We start from the raw sequence: 19965 nt of genomic DNA, 5'->3' as shown, positions 1-19965 counted from the left end.
TGTTGCGTTGTTGATGATTGTGAGGCAGGCTTGATGCCAGGGAGCACCCCAGCAGAAGACGACGACTGGCTTCACAGGAGTTGGCTGTGGGTTCAGGGTAGTTTCAAACAACACTGATTTTTTTTTTTTCCCTTAAAATTACATTTGAAAACTTAATTTTGTTTATGCATGGTTAAGAATTAGTTGTGTGTTTACACTTTTTAAGTGTAAGCAGCAAAATATAAACTTACAGCTTTCTAAAAGTAGCTAAGACTTGAAGCTTGGAAATGGACCACAGAATCAGAATTTATCTTCTGCTATTAACACTCCAAATTTTAATTCTTGTGTTTCATGGATGGTGTATTTGTGGTCTCTGTTGGTAAGTGTTTCTGTTGTTTGCTGTGAATCTAGGCTCAAAGGGCAGATTGCTCTTAATACCGTGGTGCTGCCTCCTGGGCTTGTGCCCAGGCCATTGTTGAGCTGGGAAGCTGTCACCCACCCCCCAACAGCTTTATTGGGTGGGGGAGCTCTTTAATGTTTGCTTTTAGCTTAAGTCTGGTTTTCAGAATTAATGGTAAGTGGTCTAATTTGATTTTTCCTTTAAAAAATTTTCCCAACATTTGTGATCCCTGTTATATGCTTACCCACCCGCTTCCAAAAAGACTTTGAGATTGCTCATGTCATATGGTCATAGCAGCGAGGCAGTTAAACATTTAAAACTAGGAAGCCACATACCCGGAAACCACATGCATAGAAGAGGGAAGCTGCAGCTCAGTACTCTGACTGCAGTGCTCCTGGAGGTAATGGGCTGAATAGGCTTGTGGTCTCCTGCCAGGGACATTCCCTCAGTTCCAGGAGAGGCTGTGAGTCCTCACTGGGTAGCCTGCCTGGGAAGCCCTCCTTGTTCTCCAGGCCCCTGGCTGCTCTGACTGGCAGTCTAGAACTGTCGTTCGTGGGCTTGTTTGGGAGGTTGAGCTAAGGCTGCTGCTCCATTGCGTTGTGCCTCCTGTAAGGGTGCTCGGTACCTTTGCTCCATTTCTTTCCCGTAGACACAGGGGAGAAACTTCCTTGAGGTCTTAGTATCTAGAACCGTTATCTCACTTGACCCTGAACAGTGGGGCCCAGTCTCATGACTCATCTTGGTTGCCTGCTGAAAGGCTTACAACTAAATTTGGCACCGTGTTAGCAGACATAGAGGACGTGTGACAACTGATAAGGTCTCGCCCCTTGAGCTCACTGGGTAATCATGGTCCGGTACTGAGGTGGGCAGGCAGCCCCGACCCTGATTTTGTCTCTCTGCTACAGGTACCACCTTCATGCCTTGCTCCAACTTTCCTACTTTTGTTTTTCTTTTGCCTAATTTTCTTGATTATTCTTTTCATCTTGTATGCATTTTGGTTGTCTTAAATCCTTTCTGTAATAGGGAAGAATATAAATGTGTACATTTAATTACACAAGCATAATTACAGGAGCCAAACATCCTGGAGTGTGAAGTCAGGTGGGCCTTAGGAAGCATTACTACAAGCAGAAAACTAGTGGAGGTGATGAAATTTCAGCTGAACTATTTCAAATTCTGAAAGATGATGCGGTTAAAGTGCTGTACTCAGTATGCCAGCAAATTTGGAAAACTCAGCAGAGGCCACAGGACCGGAAAAGGTCAGTTTTCATTCTAGTTCCAAAGAAGGGCAATGCCAGAGAATGTTCAAACTACTTCACAGTTGCACTTATTTCACATGCTAGCAAGGTAATGCTCAAAAATCCTTTAAGCTAGGCTTCAGCAGTATATGAACTGAGAAGTTCCAGATGTCCAAGCTGGATTTAGAAAAGGCAGAGGAACCAGAGATCAAATTGCCAACATCTGTTGGATCACAGAAAAAGCAAGGGAGTTCCAGAAAAACATCTGCTACTGCTTCCTTGATTAGAATACCTTACCTGCCTCCTGTGAAACCTGTATGCAGATCAAGAAGCAACAGTCAGAACCAGGCATGGAATAACAAGCTGCTTCAAAATCGTGAAAGGAATACATCAAGGCTGTATATTGTCACCCTGCTTATTTAAGTTCTATGCAGAGTGCATCATGCGAAATGCCAAGCTAGATGAATCACAAGCTGGAATCAAGATTGCTGGGAGAAATATCAATAACCTCAGATACGCAGATGACACCACCCTTATGGCAGAAAGTGAAGAGGAATTGAAGAGCCTCTTGATGAAAGTGAGAGGAGAGCAAAAAGCTGGCTTAAAACTCAACATTCAGAAAACTAAGATCATGGCATCTGGTCCCATCACTTCATGTCAAATAGATGGGGAAATGATGGAAACAGTGACAGACTTTATTTTCTTGGGCTCCAAAATCACTGTGAATGGTGACTCCAGCCATGAAATTAAAAGACTCTTGCTTCTTGGAAGACAAGCCATGACCAACCTAGAAAAAAAGCATTAAAAAGCAGAGGTATCACTTTGCCAACAAAAGTCCATCTAGTCAGAGCTATGGATTTTCCAGTAGACATGTATGGATGTGAGAGTTGGACCATAAAGAAGGCTGAGCGCTGAAGAACTGATGCTTTTGAACTGTGATCTTGGAGAAGACTCTTGAGAGTCCCTTGGACTCTCAAGGAGATCCAACCAGTCCATCCTAAAGGAAATCAACCCTGAATATTCATTGGAAGGACGGACTGATGCTGAAGCTCCAGTACTTTGGCCACCTATTGCAAAAAGCCAGCTTGTTGGAGAAGACTTTGATGCTAGGAAAGATTGAGGGCAGGAAGAGAAGGGGGCCTACAGAGGGTGAGATGGTTGGATGGCGTCACTGACTCAGTGAACATGAATTTGAGCAAACTCAGGGAGATAGTGAAGGACAGGGAAGCCTGGCATGCTGCAGTCTATAGGGTTGCAAAGAATCGAATGTGACTGAGGGACTGAACAAACAAACAAACCTATCAATTCATAGGGGAAAACTGTATTCTCCCTTCCTTCTTTGACTAGAAATTACAAAGCGATTTGATCATGAGTCCTTTCAAACTTACACTGTAACCATCAAACCACATATGTAATAGTGATTCGGGGCAACTCACAGAAAATCTCCACTTATTTATAAAACTTAATATAACTTTTAAAGCCTAGAAAATGTGAAAGAAAAGTACTCAATCTTACTCCATTTTTCTTTTAGTTTTTTTCCCATTGACTAGAGTAAAAAGTATCACACAAGTAAAATTATCTCTTGTCAAGTTCTATTTCTTTGGATGCTTTTTAGTTTGAAGCTTTCCCTTGGACTTAAAATTTTTTTTCTGTAACTGTATTTGTTGTAGAAAACATGAAGAAAAGTAAATCCCTTCTGATCCTCTATCCAAAAATAACTATAGTAAACACTTTGGGGTAGAGTTGTACATTATTTGTGTGTGTACTTTTGTTCCCCTATTAATCCATATCACGAGTATTCTATTGCTTGCTTTTAAAATTTAGCTACGTGAGTGTGTACCCAGGACAGTACTCATGCTGTAGATGTGGTTTTGTATAGAAATGTATTTTATGTAGTTTTTCTTAAAGTGATATAAATAGAGATGGAGACTGTTATTAAATCCCAGTTCAGCAAAGGCATTCCTCAGCGAAGCTAATGTTGTCCAACTGCGTGACTTCACTGTGATTTAACTCAGTATAGGGGCAGGGTTTAGAAGCCTGGAGGAAAGAAAGATTATTGGCTTGGCATTCGCAGATTTCAGTTATCTTGTCTGCTTTAGCAAAAGTTGGTTATCAGCTCATTGAAAAGTGAGCTTTCTGGCAGGGACCCATTCAAATGTTCTGTGGTTTGAATTGAGTAGGAGCTCTTTCCCGCCAGTTACAAATGTGTTGATGGCAAAGTTGATGTTTGCTTATGAAAATTAAGGATGCTAACCTGTTTCTGTCTCAGAAAGGGGAGGCAGTTTGCTTCTTCAGTAGCATTTTCTTCATTTCTTTGGAATTATCGATGCCCTCACCTTGGTTCCCCGAGGGTGATGAATCATGATTTGTGTTCCAGAACTCTTTAACTTTATGGAGCTAGTTAAGCTAAAGGTATCCTAAGTTAAAAGATCGTAATTTATCGAGATTAAAGGATTTACAACAACTCCGTATTGAGAGATTTCCCTCAAATCACCAGCCATCTAAGCAAAGGCAGCATGTTTCCATGGGTTACCTGAGGAAAAGATAATAATGATTGGTGTTACCTTAAACTGCAGAGAGGCTTTCAAAGATGGTTTGAAGTTAGATTGTCTGTTTTTAAAATTAATTGCTTGCTCTTCCTGGACACATTAACGGCATTTCAGGTTACAGTTCAAGTATTAATCACTTCACCGATGGTTGTGCCGCTAGGGCTTCCATCTCTGTATTCTCTGTGGGGCAGCCATGGGAAGCAGAGCCAGACCAAATGGGTTTTTATTCTGTTTAGTATGAAGGATTGCGGTGTTTTAAGTGAGAGCGCTTTTAAAGTTTGAAGTCTTTTTAGACTTGCACCCTGATGTTGTCTTGAGGTTCATAATATGATAGAACTTGTCATATAGCTTAAGTGTCCGATTTTTAGCCAGAAACAAGAGAAGCAGCATTTATCTCCGTGCTTTCACTTTGGGGTGTAATTTTGAGACTGACTATTCTAAGTTCAGCCCACAGTTTCCTCTCTCTCTCATTTTTATTTCAGTACCTTATTTTATTTGCAAACTCTTGTCTTCCCTAATGAGTCACACCTGTATACTTGCTTATCTCACACCAGGCTGGCGTTTTTAGATATAATAATCCACTTAACCCTCACCCCAACCCTACAAAACAGATATTTTTTATTATCCCCAGTTCACAGATAAGGATAGTGAGCCGCAGAATATTTTGCCCAAAGTGAAGGCAGGATTCTCATCCCAACAGCCTGAATCCTGAGTCCGCGCTTTTAGCCGTCACACACCGTATTGTGTCTTGAGAGCAGGTTTTTCCTGTGGAGGTAGACGTTGTCTTACAGCCCCTGTATTCCAGATAATCCCAGATGCTTTAGTATATTAATGGCTTGTGGAATTGACTACTTTAGTACTACTTTGAACTTGATCTGTGTTGTTAATCACAGAAGCAGTTGGGTGGAAGCTAAAACTAAATTGATTTTATTCATTACCCTTTTAAAATCAGCTGTGAGATACTACAGACTAGCTTTAAATTGCATTTCAGAAGTAGCATGAATGGTAGTATATTTCAACTCAAGTATGCCTGTCAATTTTACCTCTTAATAATTGTATTCTGGTTGTGTTTTGATAAAATTGGTTTCTTTGTGCACATAGGAATATTAATGTGGCTCTCTTGGAAATTTTTGAAAGATAAGAAACAAATGGTTTCTTCCCTTTAGCATACCCACACATGTACAAAGATATCTTTCAGTCACTTACTTCACACGGGTGAGCAGTGTTTACTGAACACTGTTACAGGCAGGGACTGATATATGAGTTATATTTTGTGTAGGTTGGGGCTCGTTCCCATTTTAAAATGGACTTTCTCTTTATGGGAGGGGTTGATTTCTCTTTAAATTAATTGCCTCATTCCTGCTATGTTTGCATACTTCTTTTCAGGAGCATATCATTTGTAAAAATGTAGTAACCTGGTATATTTTCTGTAGTCCAGGCAGGTTTCATTTATGCCAAATTCGTTGTTAAGGGTTCTGTAACTGGCATAAGACCTATAGGTCCGTTTTAAATCCATAGGCATTAAGGGAAAAACATTATCAGGTGACGCTAGTGGTAAAGAACACGCCAATGCAGGAAACAGAAGAGGTGCAAGTTCGATCCCTGGGTTGGAAAGATCCCCTGGAGGAGGGCATGGCAACCCACTCCAGTGTTCTTTCCTGGAGAATCTGGTGGGCTGCAGTCCATAGGGTTGCAAAGAGTTGGACACAGCTGACGCGACTTAGCACTCGTTACAACTACTGTACTATATACATTCTAAGATGGGCATTGTTTTAACATTTTAGCATCTCTGAAGTGAAGATGCATTTTGCAGTTGCTGGCATTATGTGATTACAACTGGCAGTATAGGCATATCTCATAGTTACACTGGAAATTTGTAGCTGCTGCAGAAAAACAGGTATCAGAAGAATGCAAGTCACACAATTTTTTTTTTACTTCCCACTGCATATAAAAGTTATATTTATGCTATACTATGGTCTTTTAAGTGTGCAATATCATTATGTTTAAAAACCAATGTACCTATGCTAATTTAAAAATGTTATTGCTAAAAATGCTAACCATCATCTGAACCTACAGAGAACATACATGTTTTTTGTTGATTTTTCAGTTGTTTTTCACTATCATCAATATAATTGTAACAGTTACCTACAATAAGACTATATTGGAAAGAATATCATTTGGAAACTAGGCTTTTTGACTGTATTAAGGCTAAATGTACGGTTTCATTTATTCTCTATGATATGTTTTTTCTAGAAGTCATTTGTATATAAATGTATTTTTGTAGCTAGACTACTTCAACTCTTAATATGTAGCATAAAGAAAGCATAAGGAAAAATGTAATCTGATGGCCTTAAATCTGTTGTTTGGCAGCAGAATTCGTCACTGTTTTTTCTTAATTGACCCCTAATGTTTCCTCTAGCAGTGGGATGAGCAGTTTGCTATGAAAGGCGTATGTTCCAGAGCTCAGGGCCCTTCACCTTGACTCCAGAGGCTTCCTGCTGTTTTACAGTATAAAGGCCCCATCGCTGGGGGCTTCAGGCCCTGCAGCTTTCCCCTGCTCTCCCCCGAGACTGACCCTGCGCTCTGGGTCTGCTGCACCCTTCATGTTCCCCCGCCGCAGGGAACCAGTCCCTCAGATGCACTTCAGCTGGAGGATCTGTGTTTTGCTCACCACTGCATCCCTGTGGCCTAGCACATACTTGGCACTTGATGAGTGTTCCAAGAAAATGTGTTGAATGAACAATTTTATTGTTTAATCTTTTGTTTTATAGAGCAGAGGGTTTTATAGGTGGGGAGTCGGTAGTATCAGAAAATTAACCTGAATATATAGACCTTGATTTTCCAGCCTTAGCCAAAGCATAGTTATCTGGGAAGTATTTTAATATTCATCATTCTTTTTTGTTGGGATTCCTTTGAAAACAAGTTAGAACTTTGCAGTACCCGGTAGTGTGGGTTTCTGTTAAGGAGAAGCAAGCATATCAAGTAGTTTTTTTATCATCCTTTTGAATGTACAGTGATTCAACATGAGTCGATATGGGAATTTATAGAAATGGGAAGCTTGGAATGAACTGTTCTCTCACTGATGTTTATTTTAATTCCAGGACGTGGTCCAAGACAATTCCTGGGAAAGTTGAATTCTTCTCTAGTGAGGGTTCAGACACATCGATCTCAATTCCAGTAGTGCCACTACGGGGCGTGGATGACTCCTACCCACCCCAGAAGAAGTCTTTTATGATGCTCAAGTACATGCATGACCACTACTTGGACAAATACGAATGGTTTATGAGAGCAGATGATGATGTTTACATCAAAGGAGACCGTCTGGAGAGTTTTCTGAGGAGTTTGAATAGTAGTGAACCCCTCTTTCTTGGGCAGACGGGACTGGGCACCACGGAAGAAATGGGGAAGCTTGCTCTGGAACCTGGCGAGAACTTCTGTATGGGGGGGCCTGGTGTGATCATGAGCCGGGAAGTTCTCCGGAGAATGGTCCCACACATCGGCAAGTGCCTCCGGGAAATGTATACGACCCACGAGGACGTCGAGGTGGGAAGGTGCGTCCGAAGGTTTGCAGGGGTGCAGTGCGTCTGGTCTTACGAGGTAAGAACAAGAAGAAAATCTGTTGATTTTGTCATTAGTTCTGGACCAGTCATAGGAAACTATGATAATGTCCTCCTTAACACTTTAACAATTGGTACTAAGTTATTATATATTTTTACCTTAGTTCTTTTGAGTTCTCTCTTATTACCTTTTCTCTTAGCTTTTAAATTTACCTTCTGTACTTTGGTCCTGAAATTTTGGTTAATGATGGCATTTGGGACCCAAAGAAAAGGGTTAATACAGGTCATGGTGATACTTTCATGATTTTCCCGAAGATTCATTTACTCTGACTTCTGATTCTGCAGATGTGATTTGTGAGAGTGGCCTTTTTCTTCCAGAGGCCTGACGCCTCTCATCTGGTCATGCTGACCGCATAGTTTAGAGACTTACATGTTTTGAATTCATAAAATGAGTAATAATGTAAAACAACCGACAGTATTTGGGTTTGCATTTATTTTAAACCTTGACTTTCTTACAGTTACTAAGATCTAGAAGTTTGCAATACAGTTTTCCTTTCAGAATAGGCAGTTTATGAGTTATATTGATACATAAGTGCAATTTTTTGAAGGAAACCTACTTGGAGATGTTTTCTTTTTAATAGTTCTGGAGAATATGAGTTAGCTTTTGACTTTTCTGTGTTTATTGGCAGATGTTCACCTCTTGCCTGCAGTTGCAGGATGTGATATTAGTCAGAATGGAAAAAATTATTTAGGTTGTGTTGTGTTTAGATGGATAAACTACTGATAGTTGTGAGGCACAGAGGGGATTGCTAGACCTTTGCCCAAGAAAAAGAAACGCAGCTTCAGATGTAAACTGTTAGCCTGTCTTCAGAGTTAATTTTCTGAAGTGCTTATGTGAAGAAATGGTGTTCTTGCCTGTACTTGTCTTTTCCCTGGACTTCTTTTGAAATGTCTCCTAATCATACTGTTTCTTTTGTTTGAACTTTTAGCGAAGTGGACACTTTCAAGTATACAGACAGTAGTCTTCCTACAGTTTCCAAATACAAAAGATGCCTTTTGAATCAGAATGCCATCTGAGTGAACCCTGTCATCTCTGTCTCTTCCCGTGCCCCTCCATCCACCAGCTGTTGCTCCCTGGATTGAGGGGAGGTTCTGTTTTTCACGGATTTTTGCTGCTAGGAAAGCTATTTGGGAATTTTGTGGAGTTTTAAACAAAATACAGCTACTGTATTCTTGCATTTTCCTCATGCTTAATTAAGTAGTTTTAACTTGAACATGTTTCATCATGTTTAAAATGTGCAATGCCCTCTGTGTTTTGGAGTGGTTTATACTGCCCCTGAGCGCTGAGGCGCTGGCCTCCTTGCTAGAAATGTCGAGGATAGGCCCGCCTTTGAGGTGTGCCAGGCACGTGCCAAGTCGCTCCCGTCCTGTGTGACTCTCTGTGACCCTACGGGCTGTAGCGCACCGGGCTCCTCTCTTCATGAGGTTCTCCAGGCAAGAGTACCGGAGTGGGTTGTCATGCCCTCCTCCAGGGGACCTTCCCAGCGCAGGCATCAAACTGTCTCCTGCGTTGGTGGGCAGGTTCTTGACCGCTAACACCGCCTGTTAGGCACGTCCGTCTCAGTGTTTTTGCACTGTTAGACCTTATACGCTGCTAGGTAGACGCCAATACTCAGTGGACTGAGTTATCAAGAACTTAGACCTAACATTAATGCCGAGATAGAGGGAGGAAGTATTATCCTGAGGTTGTAGGGCTTGGGAGCCAGTTTGAGGGGCTATTTTTCTTTTCACGATGTGATCGCCAAAGTTTTGTAAGGCCTGAAGTGAGGGTGCTGGAATCATCCCATTTGTATACTTGGAACTGCTGGTTAGACTTCATGGGTCTGGTAGGTGACCTTATTAAAAAAAGGGCCTGGTGGGGAGGAAGCTCCCGTCACTGCTTGTGTGACCCGTCACGCGTGTCCCTGCCCAGGGGCTCCTGAGTCACCTTGGATGCAGGCCCCACTCCTCTGCATATCTCTAAAGCCTGATGACAGTTTTTTCTAGATACTGCTGCTTGGCCTCCACAAGACTTACACCAGATGACTTTCCTTCTGTGGGAGAATATCTTTTACCTGGGCCTTCCCCAGAGGCTCAGAGGTAGGGAATCTACCCGCCAGTGCAGGAGACTTGCATTAGATCCCTGGGTTGGAAAGATCCCCTGGAGGAGGAAACGGCAACCCGCTCCAGTATCCTTGCCTGGGAAATCCCACGGACAGAGGAGCCTGGCGGGCCACAGTCCATGGGGTCCAAAGAGTCGGGCCTGACTGAGCAGCTGAAGAACAGCAGCAGTCTTTTACTGCAGGGTAGTTTGTTTTTTCACTTTAAATATGGGATTTCTAATATATGCAAGTTATGAATTCAAGTGTAGTCCAATTCATCATTCTTTCCCTGTGTGGTTTGTGCTTTTTATGTCTTAAGAAATTCTTCCCTTCCCTGGGTCACAGGAACTTTATATATATTTCTCTGTAAATTTAATTTTCACATAGAGTTTTTCACTGTCATTTTTAAGAAGTCTATTGAGGCATTCACCACTTTGTTAGACTTTTGATTTCTTTTCTCTTTCCCTTTATGTAGGGCTTTAAGCAGTTCTAACCTGAAAAGTCATTAGAATTTATTGTTGTGTTCACCATAATTCCCTCATGTGGATGAGGAACTTTTATTAAACTTTCTGTAAAATCTAGATTCTCTGTTAAGTCTCACATTATGAGAAATTATTGAGGTGGAGTCTTATATTAAAGACTGCTATGTTAAGCTTTGGATCTTGGAAGGTACTGTTATAAACGCAGAAGGTTTTTTTTTCTTTTTCCTTTTTGCAAGTCCCAAATAACGCCTTGGGATTACACTTACATAATTAAAGTGGCTACTCAGGAGCAACTGTCATAATACAAATTTAGATTCATTTCTACACTTGTTTTGACTTTTTTTTTTTTTTTTTTTGCCATGCCATGCAACACATGGGGATGTTAGTTCCCTGACATAGATCGAACTTGTGACCCCCTGCATTTGAAGCGTGAAGTCTTAACCACTGTACCACCAGAGAAGTCCCTGTTTTGTCTATTAATAGTGGCTGATTCTTAATACATGACTTTAAAAACTTTATTTGGCAATCATTTTAATTTTATAGGAACATTAAAGGAATTAAAAAAAAAATGCAAGCCTACACTCAGAGTAACCTGTTAATGTTTTATCCATTTGTGCCATCATTTGCTTGTATTCCCACTTGCCCCCCGGTCTGTCCAGTACAGAGACATAGACATACTCAGCCACCATTTAAGGGTAGCTTTCTTTGTGGCCCTTTACTTTAAACAGTGTCAGTGTATTTTGACTACAAATATAGAAATTCTCTTATACCACCACAGTACAGCTTAAGTAAATTAAACATAATGTCTGTAGACTCGGTCAAGTCCCAGCAACATGTCTTCCTTCTCCATTACAGCCTCCATCCTGGGGTCAGGCATTACATTTGGTTGTCATGTCTCTTTAATCTGGGATGTTTGCACAGCCTCTTTCTTTGTTTTTCATGACCTTGGCATTTTCAAAACATGATTTTCATATTGAAAATATGTGACTTAAATATAGTAAACCATTAGGTGGTTTTTAGTAATGCTCTTCAAGGCTTGTTAAAACCTCCCACGAGAGCACCTCTCAGCACAGTGTGGGCCTTGAGACTGTTAATGCTGGTCAGAAAGAGTCAGGAGGAGCTCACAAGCCTGATTCTCCCTTGTCACATAGGGTCAGTATCACTACCTCACATTCTTTTCTTAAGAAACATTGAACAGTTCAAAACAGTAATTTATGTAGGCAAATATATGACATATTATTCCACACACTACTCTTTTAATAGGAGGGACAAAATGAAAGTTGAGCCAAGTAAACCATGCATCTTCATTTCTTATTGAAGTGTATGTTACGCCTCTGGAGAAGTGCAAGATCATACCTAAGTGCAGAGCTCAGTGGGTTTTGGCAAACTGGACACAGCTGGGTAACCAGCATCCAGATCTTTCTTGTATGATTTTAACTCAGTGTTGGACTAATAATGAATGTCTTTGGGGTAGAAAATAATCATTACCAGTGAAAGTCAGTAACAGGAATAGAAAGATACAGCAACTTAAAGTGAAAGTCGCTCAGTCGTGTCCGACTCTTTGTGGCCCCATGGACTATACGGTTCATGGAATTCTCCAGGCCAGAATACTGGAGTGGGTAGCTTTTCCCTTCTCCAGGGGATCTTCCCAACCCAGGGATCAAACCCAGGTCTCCTGCATCGCAGGCGAATTCTTTACCAGCTGAGCCACAAGGGAAGCCCGTTTTTAGCAACGTAAAGATCTTTTTAATAGTTAATGCTGTCACGTGGTTGAAAATTGGTACGTGCAAAGGGCTTGCAAAGATAAGTCCTCCCACCTTCCTCTCCAGCCACTGGGTTCCCCCAAAAGGCAGTCACCATAGTGCACCTTTAAGTTGTACTCTGTGCATTGTTTCTTGTTATTCAGGCCCTAAGTCATTTCTGACTCGCAACCCCATGGACTGCAGCATGCCAGGCTCCTCTGTCCTGTATATAAGCAGTTATGTTTGTGTATCTTTCCCCTTTTTATACAGATGGTAACATGCTTTACATACTATGCCCATCTTGCTACTCTACACTTACATGAATTGGAAGATTTTCAATTTGATACAGAAAGAGTGTTACCGTTTTCATGGCATTCAGGTTATTTCTAGTTTTTTTCCAGCAGTGTTTCTAACCAGTGATGCATCCTAATATTTCCCAGTCTTTTTTACATCATGGCACACGGCAGCTGCCTCCAGAGGGCTCCTAATACCCCAATCCCTAACACTCTACCCACGCCCTCCAGACCCAAAGGGGTTGTTATTTGGCACATCCTGAACTGTTTGGGGATACGTCAGTATACCAAGTGGAGAAGGCAATGGCACCGCACTCCAGTACTCTTTTGCCTGGAGAATGTCATGGATGGGGGAGCCTGGTGGGCTGCAGTCCATGGGGTTGCTAAAGGTTGGACACGACTGAGCAACTTCACTTTCACTTTTCACTTCCATGCATTGGAGAAGGAAATGGCAACCCACTCCAGTGTTCTTGCCTGGAGAATCCCAGGGACGGGGGAGCCTGGTGGGCTGCCGTCTCTGGGGTCTCACAGAGTCGGACATGACTGAAGCGACTTAGCAGCAACAGCAGCAGCAGCAGTTTACCAAGACCATCACTTGTGATGTCTGAGTTAACTGGTAAGTGTTTGTTAAGGGAAATTGGTAGGAAATTGCCAAAGAAGGATGAAAGAAAAATGGCCTTTTTCTCTCTCAGAGACTTTAGTTAAGGAGATAAAAATATATATGTTCATGAAATAGTTGAAAAAAACTTAGAAGTGTAAAACCTTGTGATGCTGATTTTAAAAATATAAAACAGGGAAAGGTAAGATCTATTCAGTTCAGTCTTTCAGTCATGTCCGACTTTTTGCGCAGCACGCCAGGCCTCCCTGTCCATCACCAACTCCTGGAGTCCACCCAAACCCATGTCCATCAAGTTGGTGATGCCATCCAACCATCTCATCCTCTGTCGTCCCCTTCTCCTCCTGCCCTCAATCTTTCCCAGCATCAGGGTCTTTGCAAATGAGTCAGCTCTTCGCATCAGGTGGCCAAGGTATTGTAGTTTCAGCTTCAACATCAGTCCTTCCAATGAACACCCAGGACTGATTTCCTTTCAGATGGGCTGGTTTGATCTCCTTGCAGTCCAAGGGACTCTTCAAGAGTCTTCTCCAACACCACAGTTCAAAAGCATCAATTCTTCAGCGCTCAGGTTTCTTTATAGTGCAACTCTCACATCCATACGTGACCACTGGAAAAACCATAGCCTTGACGGTAAGATCTATGATGTTCTTTTTTTAGAAAGGCGTATCACCAAGGGAGATTGGCGTTTAGAGCAAAATATATGAAAAGAGAAGTTCTGTGTTAGTCTGACTGGTTTTTAAAGGAATATTGAACATCCTTATGTCAGAAGCCTGGGTTTTTTCCTTTAATCACAGAAGAAATAATATTTCTTAATGCTAATTGTCGTAGAGCTGGTTTGTGTTATATGGGGATGCCTTTCTCGTTCCTTTAGGCTGCCCCGTAACCTTGCCTGCCCACGACCCAGGCGGCTTCCACAGGCTGATGCTCGAGTACTGAGCGCTAGTGCTGCCTGCTTCCTCGAGGCACAACCCCTGGGGTCTTCTCCTGAGTCGTCGTCTTTTGTTCTGGCAGTTTGGTGGTTCAGTTTCCAAGCCCTAAAGGATTACCTTCTAATCTATGAGCACCTACTGTATAAGGACTGTGTCACTTGTGAGTGGGAAGGGCATGAAAGGAAGTGAAAAATAAGAGAAAATGCAGCTATGACCTGCACAATAGTCTTGAGACCCAATATTATCTTACTGATTTCTTTCTAGTTTCATTCAGTATGGTTGGAAAACATACTTTGTATTTCCAGTTTTAAAAAATTGCTAAATGTTTTTTATGGTATCACATGTGGTATACCCTGGAGAATGTTCCACATGCACTGCAGAAAAATGTGTATTCTGCTCTTATTGTGTGGGCTGTTGTCTGTTAAGTCTAGTTGGTTTTTATGTTGATCAAGTCTATTTCTGTCTTTGGCTAGTTTTTCTGTCCATAACTGAAAGTCAGATATTGAAATCTCCAATATTATTGTTGAATTGTCTATATTTCTCCCTTTTATTATGTCAGTTTTTGCCTAATACATTTTGGGTCTCTCTTGTTATGTGCAGTTATGTTTCAGTTCAGTTCAGTCGCTCAGTCGTGTCCGACTCTCTGCGACCCCATGAATCACAGCATTTATGTTTATAACTCTTATATTTTCATGATGAATGACTCCTTTTATCATTATAAAATTTCTTCTTTTATCTTTAGTAACAATTTTTGTCTTAGTTCAGTCACTCAGTTGGTTCCAACTCTTTTTGATACCATGGACTGCAGCACGTGAGGCTTCCCTGTCCATCACCAGCTCCCGGAGTTTGCTCAAACTCAAGTCCAACGAGTCAGTCATGTCATCGAACCATCTCATCATTTGTTGTTCCTTTCTCCTCCTCCCTTCAATCTTTCGGAGCATCAGGGTCTTTTAAAATGAGTCAAGTCTTCATATCACGTGGCCAAAGTTTTGGAGCTTCACCATCAGTCCTTCCAATGAATATTCAGGACTGATTTCCTTTAGGATTGACTGGTTTGATCTCCTTGCAGTCCAAGGGACTCTCAGGAGTCTTCTCTCGCACCACAGTTCAAAAGCATCAATTCTTTGGTGCTCAGCTTTCGTCACAGTCCAACTCTCACATCCACACATGACTACTGGAAAAACCATAGCTTTGACTAGACGGACCTCTGTCGGCAAAGTAATGCCTCTGCTTTTTAATATGCTGTCCAGGTTGGTCATAACTTTCTTTCCAAGGAGTAAGCATCTTTTAATTTCATGGCTGCAGTCACCATCTGCACTGATTTTGGAGCCCCAAAAAATAAAGTCTGTCACTGTTTCCATTGTTTTCCCATCTATTTGACATGAAGTGATGGGACCAGATGCCATGATCTTAGTTTTCTGAATGTTGAGTTTTAAGCCAAATTTTTCACTCTCCTCTTTCACTTTCATTGAGAGGCTCCTTAGTTCTTCTTCGCTTTCTACCATAAGGGTGGTGCCATCTGTGTGTCAGAGGTTACTGATATTTCTCCCGGGCTATCCTGATTCCAGCTTGTGCTTCATCCAGCCCTGCATTTTGCATAATGTACTCTGCATATAAGTTAAATAAGCAGGGTGACCATATACAGCCTTGATGTACTCTTTTCCCAATTTGGAACAAATCATGTTCCATGTCTGGTTCTAACTGTTGTTTCTTGACCTGCATGCAGATTTCTCAGGAGGCAAGTAAGGTGGTCTAGTATTCCCATCTTTTGAAGAATTTTCCACAGTTTGTTGTGATCCACAATAAAGAAGTAGATGTTTTTCTGGAACTCCCTTGCTTTTTCAGTGATCCAGTGGATGTTGGCAATTTGATCTCTCATTTCTCTGCCTTTTCTAAATCCAGCTTGAACATTTGGAAGGTCATAGTTCACATACTGTTGAAGTCTGAGTTGGAGAATTTTGAGCATTATTTTGCTAGCGTGTAAAATCAGTGCAATTGTGCTGTAGTTTGAGCATTCTTTGGCACTGCCTTTCTTTGGGATTGGAATGAAAACTGACCTTTTCCAGTCCCATGGCTACTGCTGAGTTTTCCCACTTTGCTGACATATTGAGTGTAGCACTTTAACAGCATCATTTTTTATCATTTGAGATAGCCCAACTGGAGTTTCATCACCTCCACTAGCTTTGTTTGTAGTGATGCTTCCTAAGGCCCACTTGACTTCACATTCCAGGATGTCTGGCTTTTGGTGAGTGATCACATCATTGTGGTTATCCAGGTCATGATGACCTTTTTTGTACAGCTCTTCCATGTATTGTTGCCACCTCTTCTTAATATCTTCTGCGTCTGTTAGGTTCATGCCATTTCTGTCCTTTATTGTGGCCCATCTTTGCATGAAATGTTCCTTTGGTATCTCTAATTTTTTTGAAGAGATCTCTAGTCTTTGCCTTTCTATTGTTTTCCTCTGTTCCTTTGCATTGATCACTGAGGAAGGCTTTATTATCTCTCCTTGCTATTCTTTGGAACTCTGCATTGAAATGGGTGTATCTTTCCTTTTCTCCTTTGCCTTTCACTTCTCTTCTTTTCTCAGCTATCTATCTGTAAGGCCTCCTCAGACAACCATTCTGCCTTTTGGCATTTTTTTTCTTGGGGATGGTCTTGATCACTGCCTCCTGTACAATGTCACGAACCTCCGTCCGTAGTTCTTCAAGCACTCTGTCTATCAGATCTAATCCCTTGAATCTATTTCTCATTTCCGCTGTATAATCGCAAGGGATTTGATTTAGGTCATACCTTCATGGTCTGGTGGTTTTCCCTACTTTCTTCAACTTAAGTCTGAATTTGGCAATAAGGAGTTCATGATCTAAGCCACAGTCAGCTTCTGGTCTTGTTTTTGCTGACTTTATAGAGCTTCTTCATCTTTGGCTGCAAAAAACATATCAGTCTGATTTCGGTATTGACCATCTGGTGATGTCCATGTGTAGAGTCTTCTCTTGTGTTGTTGTAAGAAGGTGTTTGCTATGACCACTGCGTTCTCTTGGCAAAACTGTCAGCCTTTGCCCTGCTTCATTTTGTACTCCAATGTCAGATTTGCCTGTTACTCCAGGTATCTTTTGATTTCCTACTTTTGGATTACAGTTCTTTACGATGAAAAGGACATGTTTTTGGGGTGTTAGTTGTAGTTCTTCATATAACCGTTCAACTTCAGCTTCATCAGCATTGCTGGTTGGGGCATAGACTTGGATTACTGTGATATTGAATGATTTGCCTTGGAAACGAACAGAGATCATTTTGTCATTTTTGAAGTTGCATCCAGGTACTGCATTTTGGACTCTTTTGTTGACTTTGAGGGCCACTCCATTTATTCTAAGGGTTTCTTGCCCACAGTAGTAGATACAATTGTCATCTGAATTAAATTCACCCATTCCAGTCTATTTTACTTCACTGATTCCTAAAATGTCAATGTTCACTCTTGACATCTCCTGTTTGACCTCTTCCAATTTACCTTGATTCGTGGACCTAACATTCTAGGACTAACATTCCTAAGCCATATTGCTCTTTACAGCATCAGACTTTACTTCCATCACCAGTCACATCCACAGCTGGGCATTGTTTTTGCTTTGGCTCCATCTCTCCATTCTTTCTAGAGTTATTTCTCCACTCTTCTCCAGTAGCATATTTGGCACCTACCAACCTGGGGAGTTCATCTTTCAGAGTCATATCTTTTTGCCTTTTCATACTGTTCTTGGGATTCTCAAAGCAAAAATACTGAAGTGGTTTACCATTCCCTTCTCCTGTGGACCACATTTTGTCAGAACTCTCCACCATGACCCATCCGTCTTGGGTGGCCCTACAAGGCATGGCTTGTAGTTTCACTGAGTTAGACAATGCTGTCGTCCCTGTGATCAGTTTGATTAGTTTTCTGTTTTTGTGGTTTTCATTCTGTCTGCCCTCTGATGAAGAAGGATTAGAGGCTTATGGGAAAGGTTCCTGATGGGAGAGACTGACTGAGGGGGAAACTGGGTCTTGTTCTGATGGGTGGGCCATGCTCAGTAGATCTTTAATCCAATTTTCTGTTGATGGGCTGTGTTCCCTCCCTGTTGTTTGACCTGAGACTAAACTATGGTGGAGGTGATGAAGATAGGGCAACCTCCTTCAGAAGATCCCGTGGAGGCACTGCCGCAGTCAGTGCCCCCAGCCCACAGCAGGCCCCCGCTGACCCACGCCTCCACCAGAGACTCCTGGACACTCAGGCGCAAGTCTCTTACGGGCTCACTGCTCCTTTCTCCTGGGTCCTGGTGTGCACAAGGTTTTGTTTGTGCCCTCCAAGAGTCTACTTCCCCAGTCCTGTGCAAGTTCTGTAATCAAAACCCATTGGCCTCCAAGTCAAATTCCTTAGGGGTTCTCAGTCCCTTTGCCAGATCCCCAGGTTGGGAAATCTGTTGTGTATATAATTGTTCTGCAGTTTGTGGGTCGTCTGCTCAGCGGCTCTGTGGTCGCGTTAGTGGGGACCTCCTCCAAAAGGGCTTATGCCACATGCTGTGACCCAGGTCTCCTGCACCCAGAGCCCCTGCCCCTGCGGCAGGCCACTGCTGACCTGTACCTCCGTAGGAGACACTCAAACACTCAAAGGCAGGTCTGGCTCAGTCTCTGTGAGGTCTCTGGGTTCTGGTGTGCACAAGATTTTGTTTGAGTCCTCTGAGCGTTTCTGGTGGATATGGGGTTTGATTCTAAATGCGAGTTCGCCCTTCCTTCCATCTTGCAGGGGCTTCTCCATTGCCCTTTGTGGGGTATCTTTTTTTGGTGGGATCCAACATTCTCCTGTCAAAGGTTGTTAAGCAGCGAGTTGTAATTCTGGAGTTCTCACAGGAGAAGATGAGCGCAGGTCCTTCTACTCCACCATCTAAAAGTCTGTCTTATCTGATATTAGTATAACCACTCCATCTCTTTTGCATGGTACCTTTTGTTCCATCCTTGCTCTTTCATCCTGTTTGAGTCTTTGACTCTAAAGTATATCTCCTTTATGGTTAGCCAATGGAAGGATAGGGGGAAGGGGTGATTAGAGAGTTTGGGATTGGACATGGACAGACATGGACAGACTGCTATATTTTAAATGGATAACTGACAGGGACTGCTATATAGCACACAGAACTCTGCTCAGTGTTACATGGCAGCCTGGGTGGAAGGGGAGTTTTCCGGGAGGATGGATACTTACGTATGTATGGCTGAGCCCCTTTGCTGTACACCTGGAACCATCACAACAGTGTTAATTGGCTAGACCCCATACAAGATAAAAATTTAAAAAAACAGAGTGGATCTAGTAGAAACCATATAGTTGGATCATTTTTTAACACATTTTGCCATTCTGCTTTTTGATTGAAGTGTTTAACCTCTTTATATTTAATATTACTGATACAGTGAACTAGTGCACAATTGCACACACATCTCACACACTATCAAAGTAATGCTCAAAATTCTCTAAGCCAGGCTTCAACAGTACATGAACTGTGAACTTCCAGATGTTAAAACCAGATTTAGAAAAGGCAGAGGAACCAGAAATCAGATTGTCAACATCCGTTGGATCATCAAAAAAGCAAGAGAGTTCAGAAAAACATCTACTTCTGATTTATTGACTACGCCAAAGCTTTTGACTGTGTGAATCACAACAAACTGTGGAAAATTTTTAAAGAGATGGGAATACCAGACCATCTGACCTGCCTCCTGAGAAATCAGTATGCAGGTCAAGAAGCAACAGTTAAAACTGGACATGGAACAACAGACTGGTTCCAAATCGGACAAGGAGTACATGAAGGCTGTAAATGGTCACCCTGCTTATTTAACTTATATGCAGAGTACATCATGTGAAATGCTGGACTGGATGAAGCACAAGCTGGAATCAAGATTGCCAGGAGAAATATCAATAACCTTAGAGATACAGATAACACCACCCTTATGGCAGAAAGTGAAAAAGAATAAAGAACCTTTTGATTGAAGGTGAAAGAGGAGAGTGAAAAAGTTGGCTTAAAACTCAACATTCAGAAAACT

At 41.9% G+C, this 19965-nt stretch overlaps 1 protein-coding gene across 1 annotated transcript in view; it reads left to right on the top strand.

Annotated features, from left to right (window-relative positions):
- CHSY1 (chondroitin sulfate synthase 1) overlaps positions 1-19965 on the top strand; it is an 89397-nt gene that overhangs the window by 8516 nt on the left and 60916 nt on the right. The window contains exon 2 of the mRNA XM_025271636.3: positions 7265-7760. Coding sequence (XP_025127421.1) covers positions 7265-7760 — 496 coding nt within the window. The remainder of the gene's footprint in view (positions 1-7264; positions 7761-19965) is intronic.

Source organism: Bubalus bubalis, chromosome 20, assembly GCF_019923935.1.
Source record: "Bubalus bubalis isolate 160015118507 breed Murrah chromosome 20, NDDB_SH_1, whole genome shotgun sequence".
Lineage (NCBI taxonomy): Eukaryota > Metazoa > Chordata > Mammalia > Artiodactyla > Bovidae > Bubalus > Bubalus bubalis.
This window is presented reverse-complemented; position numbering and strand designations above follow the sequence as displayed.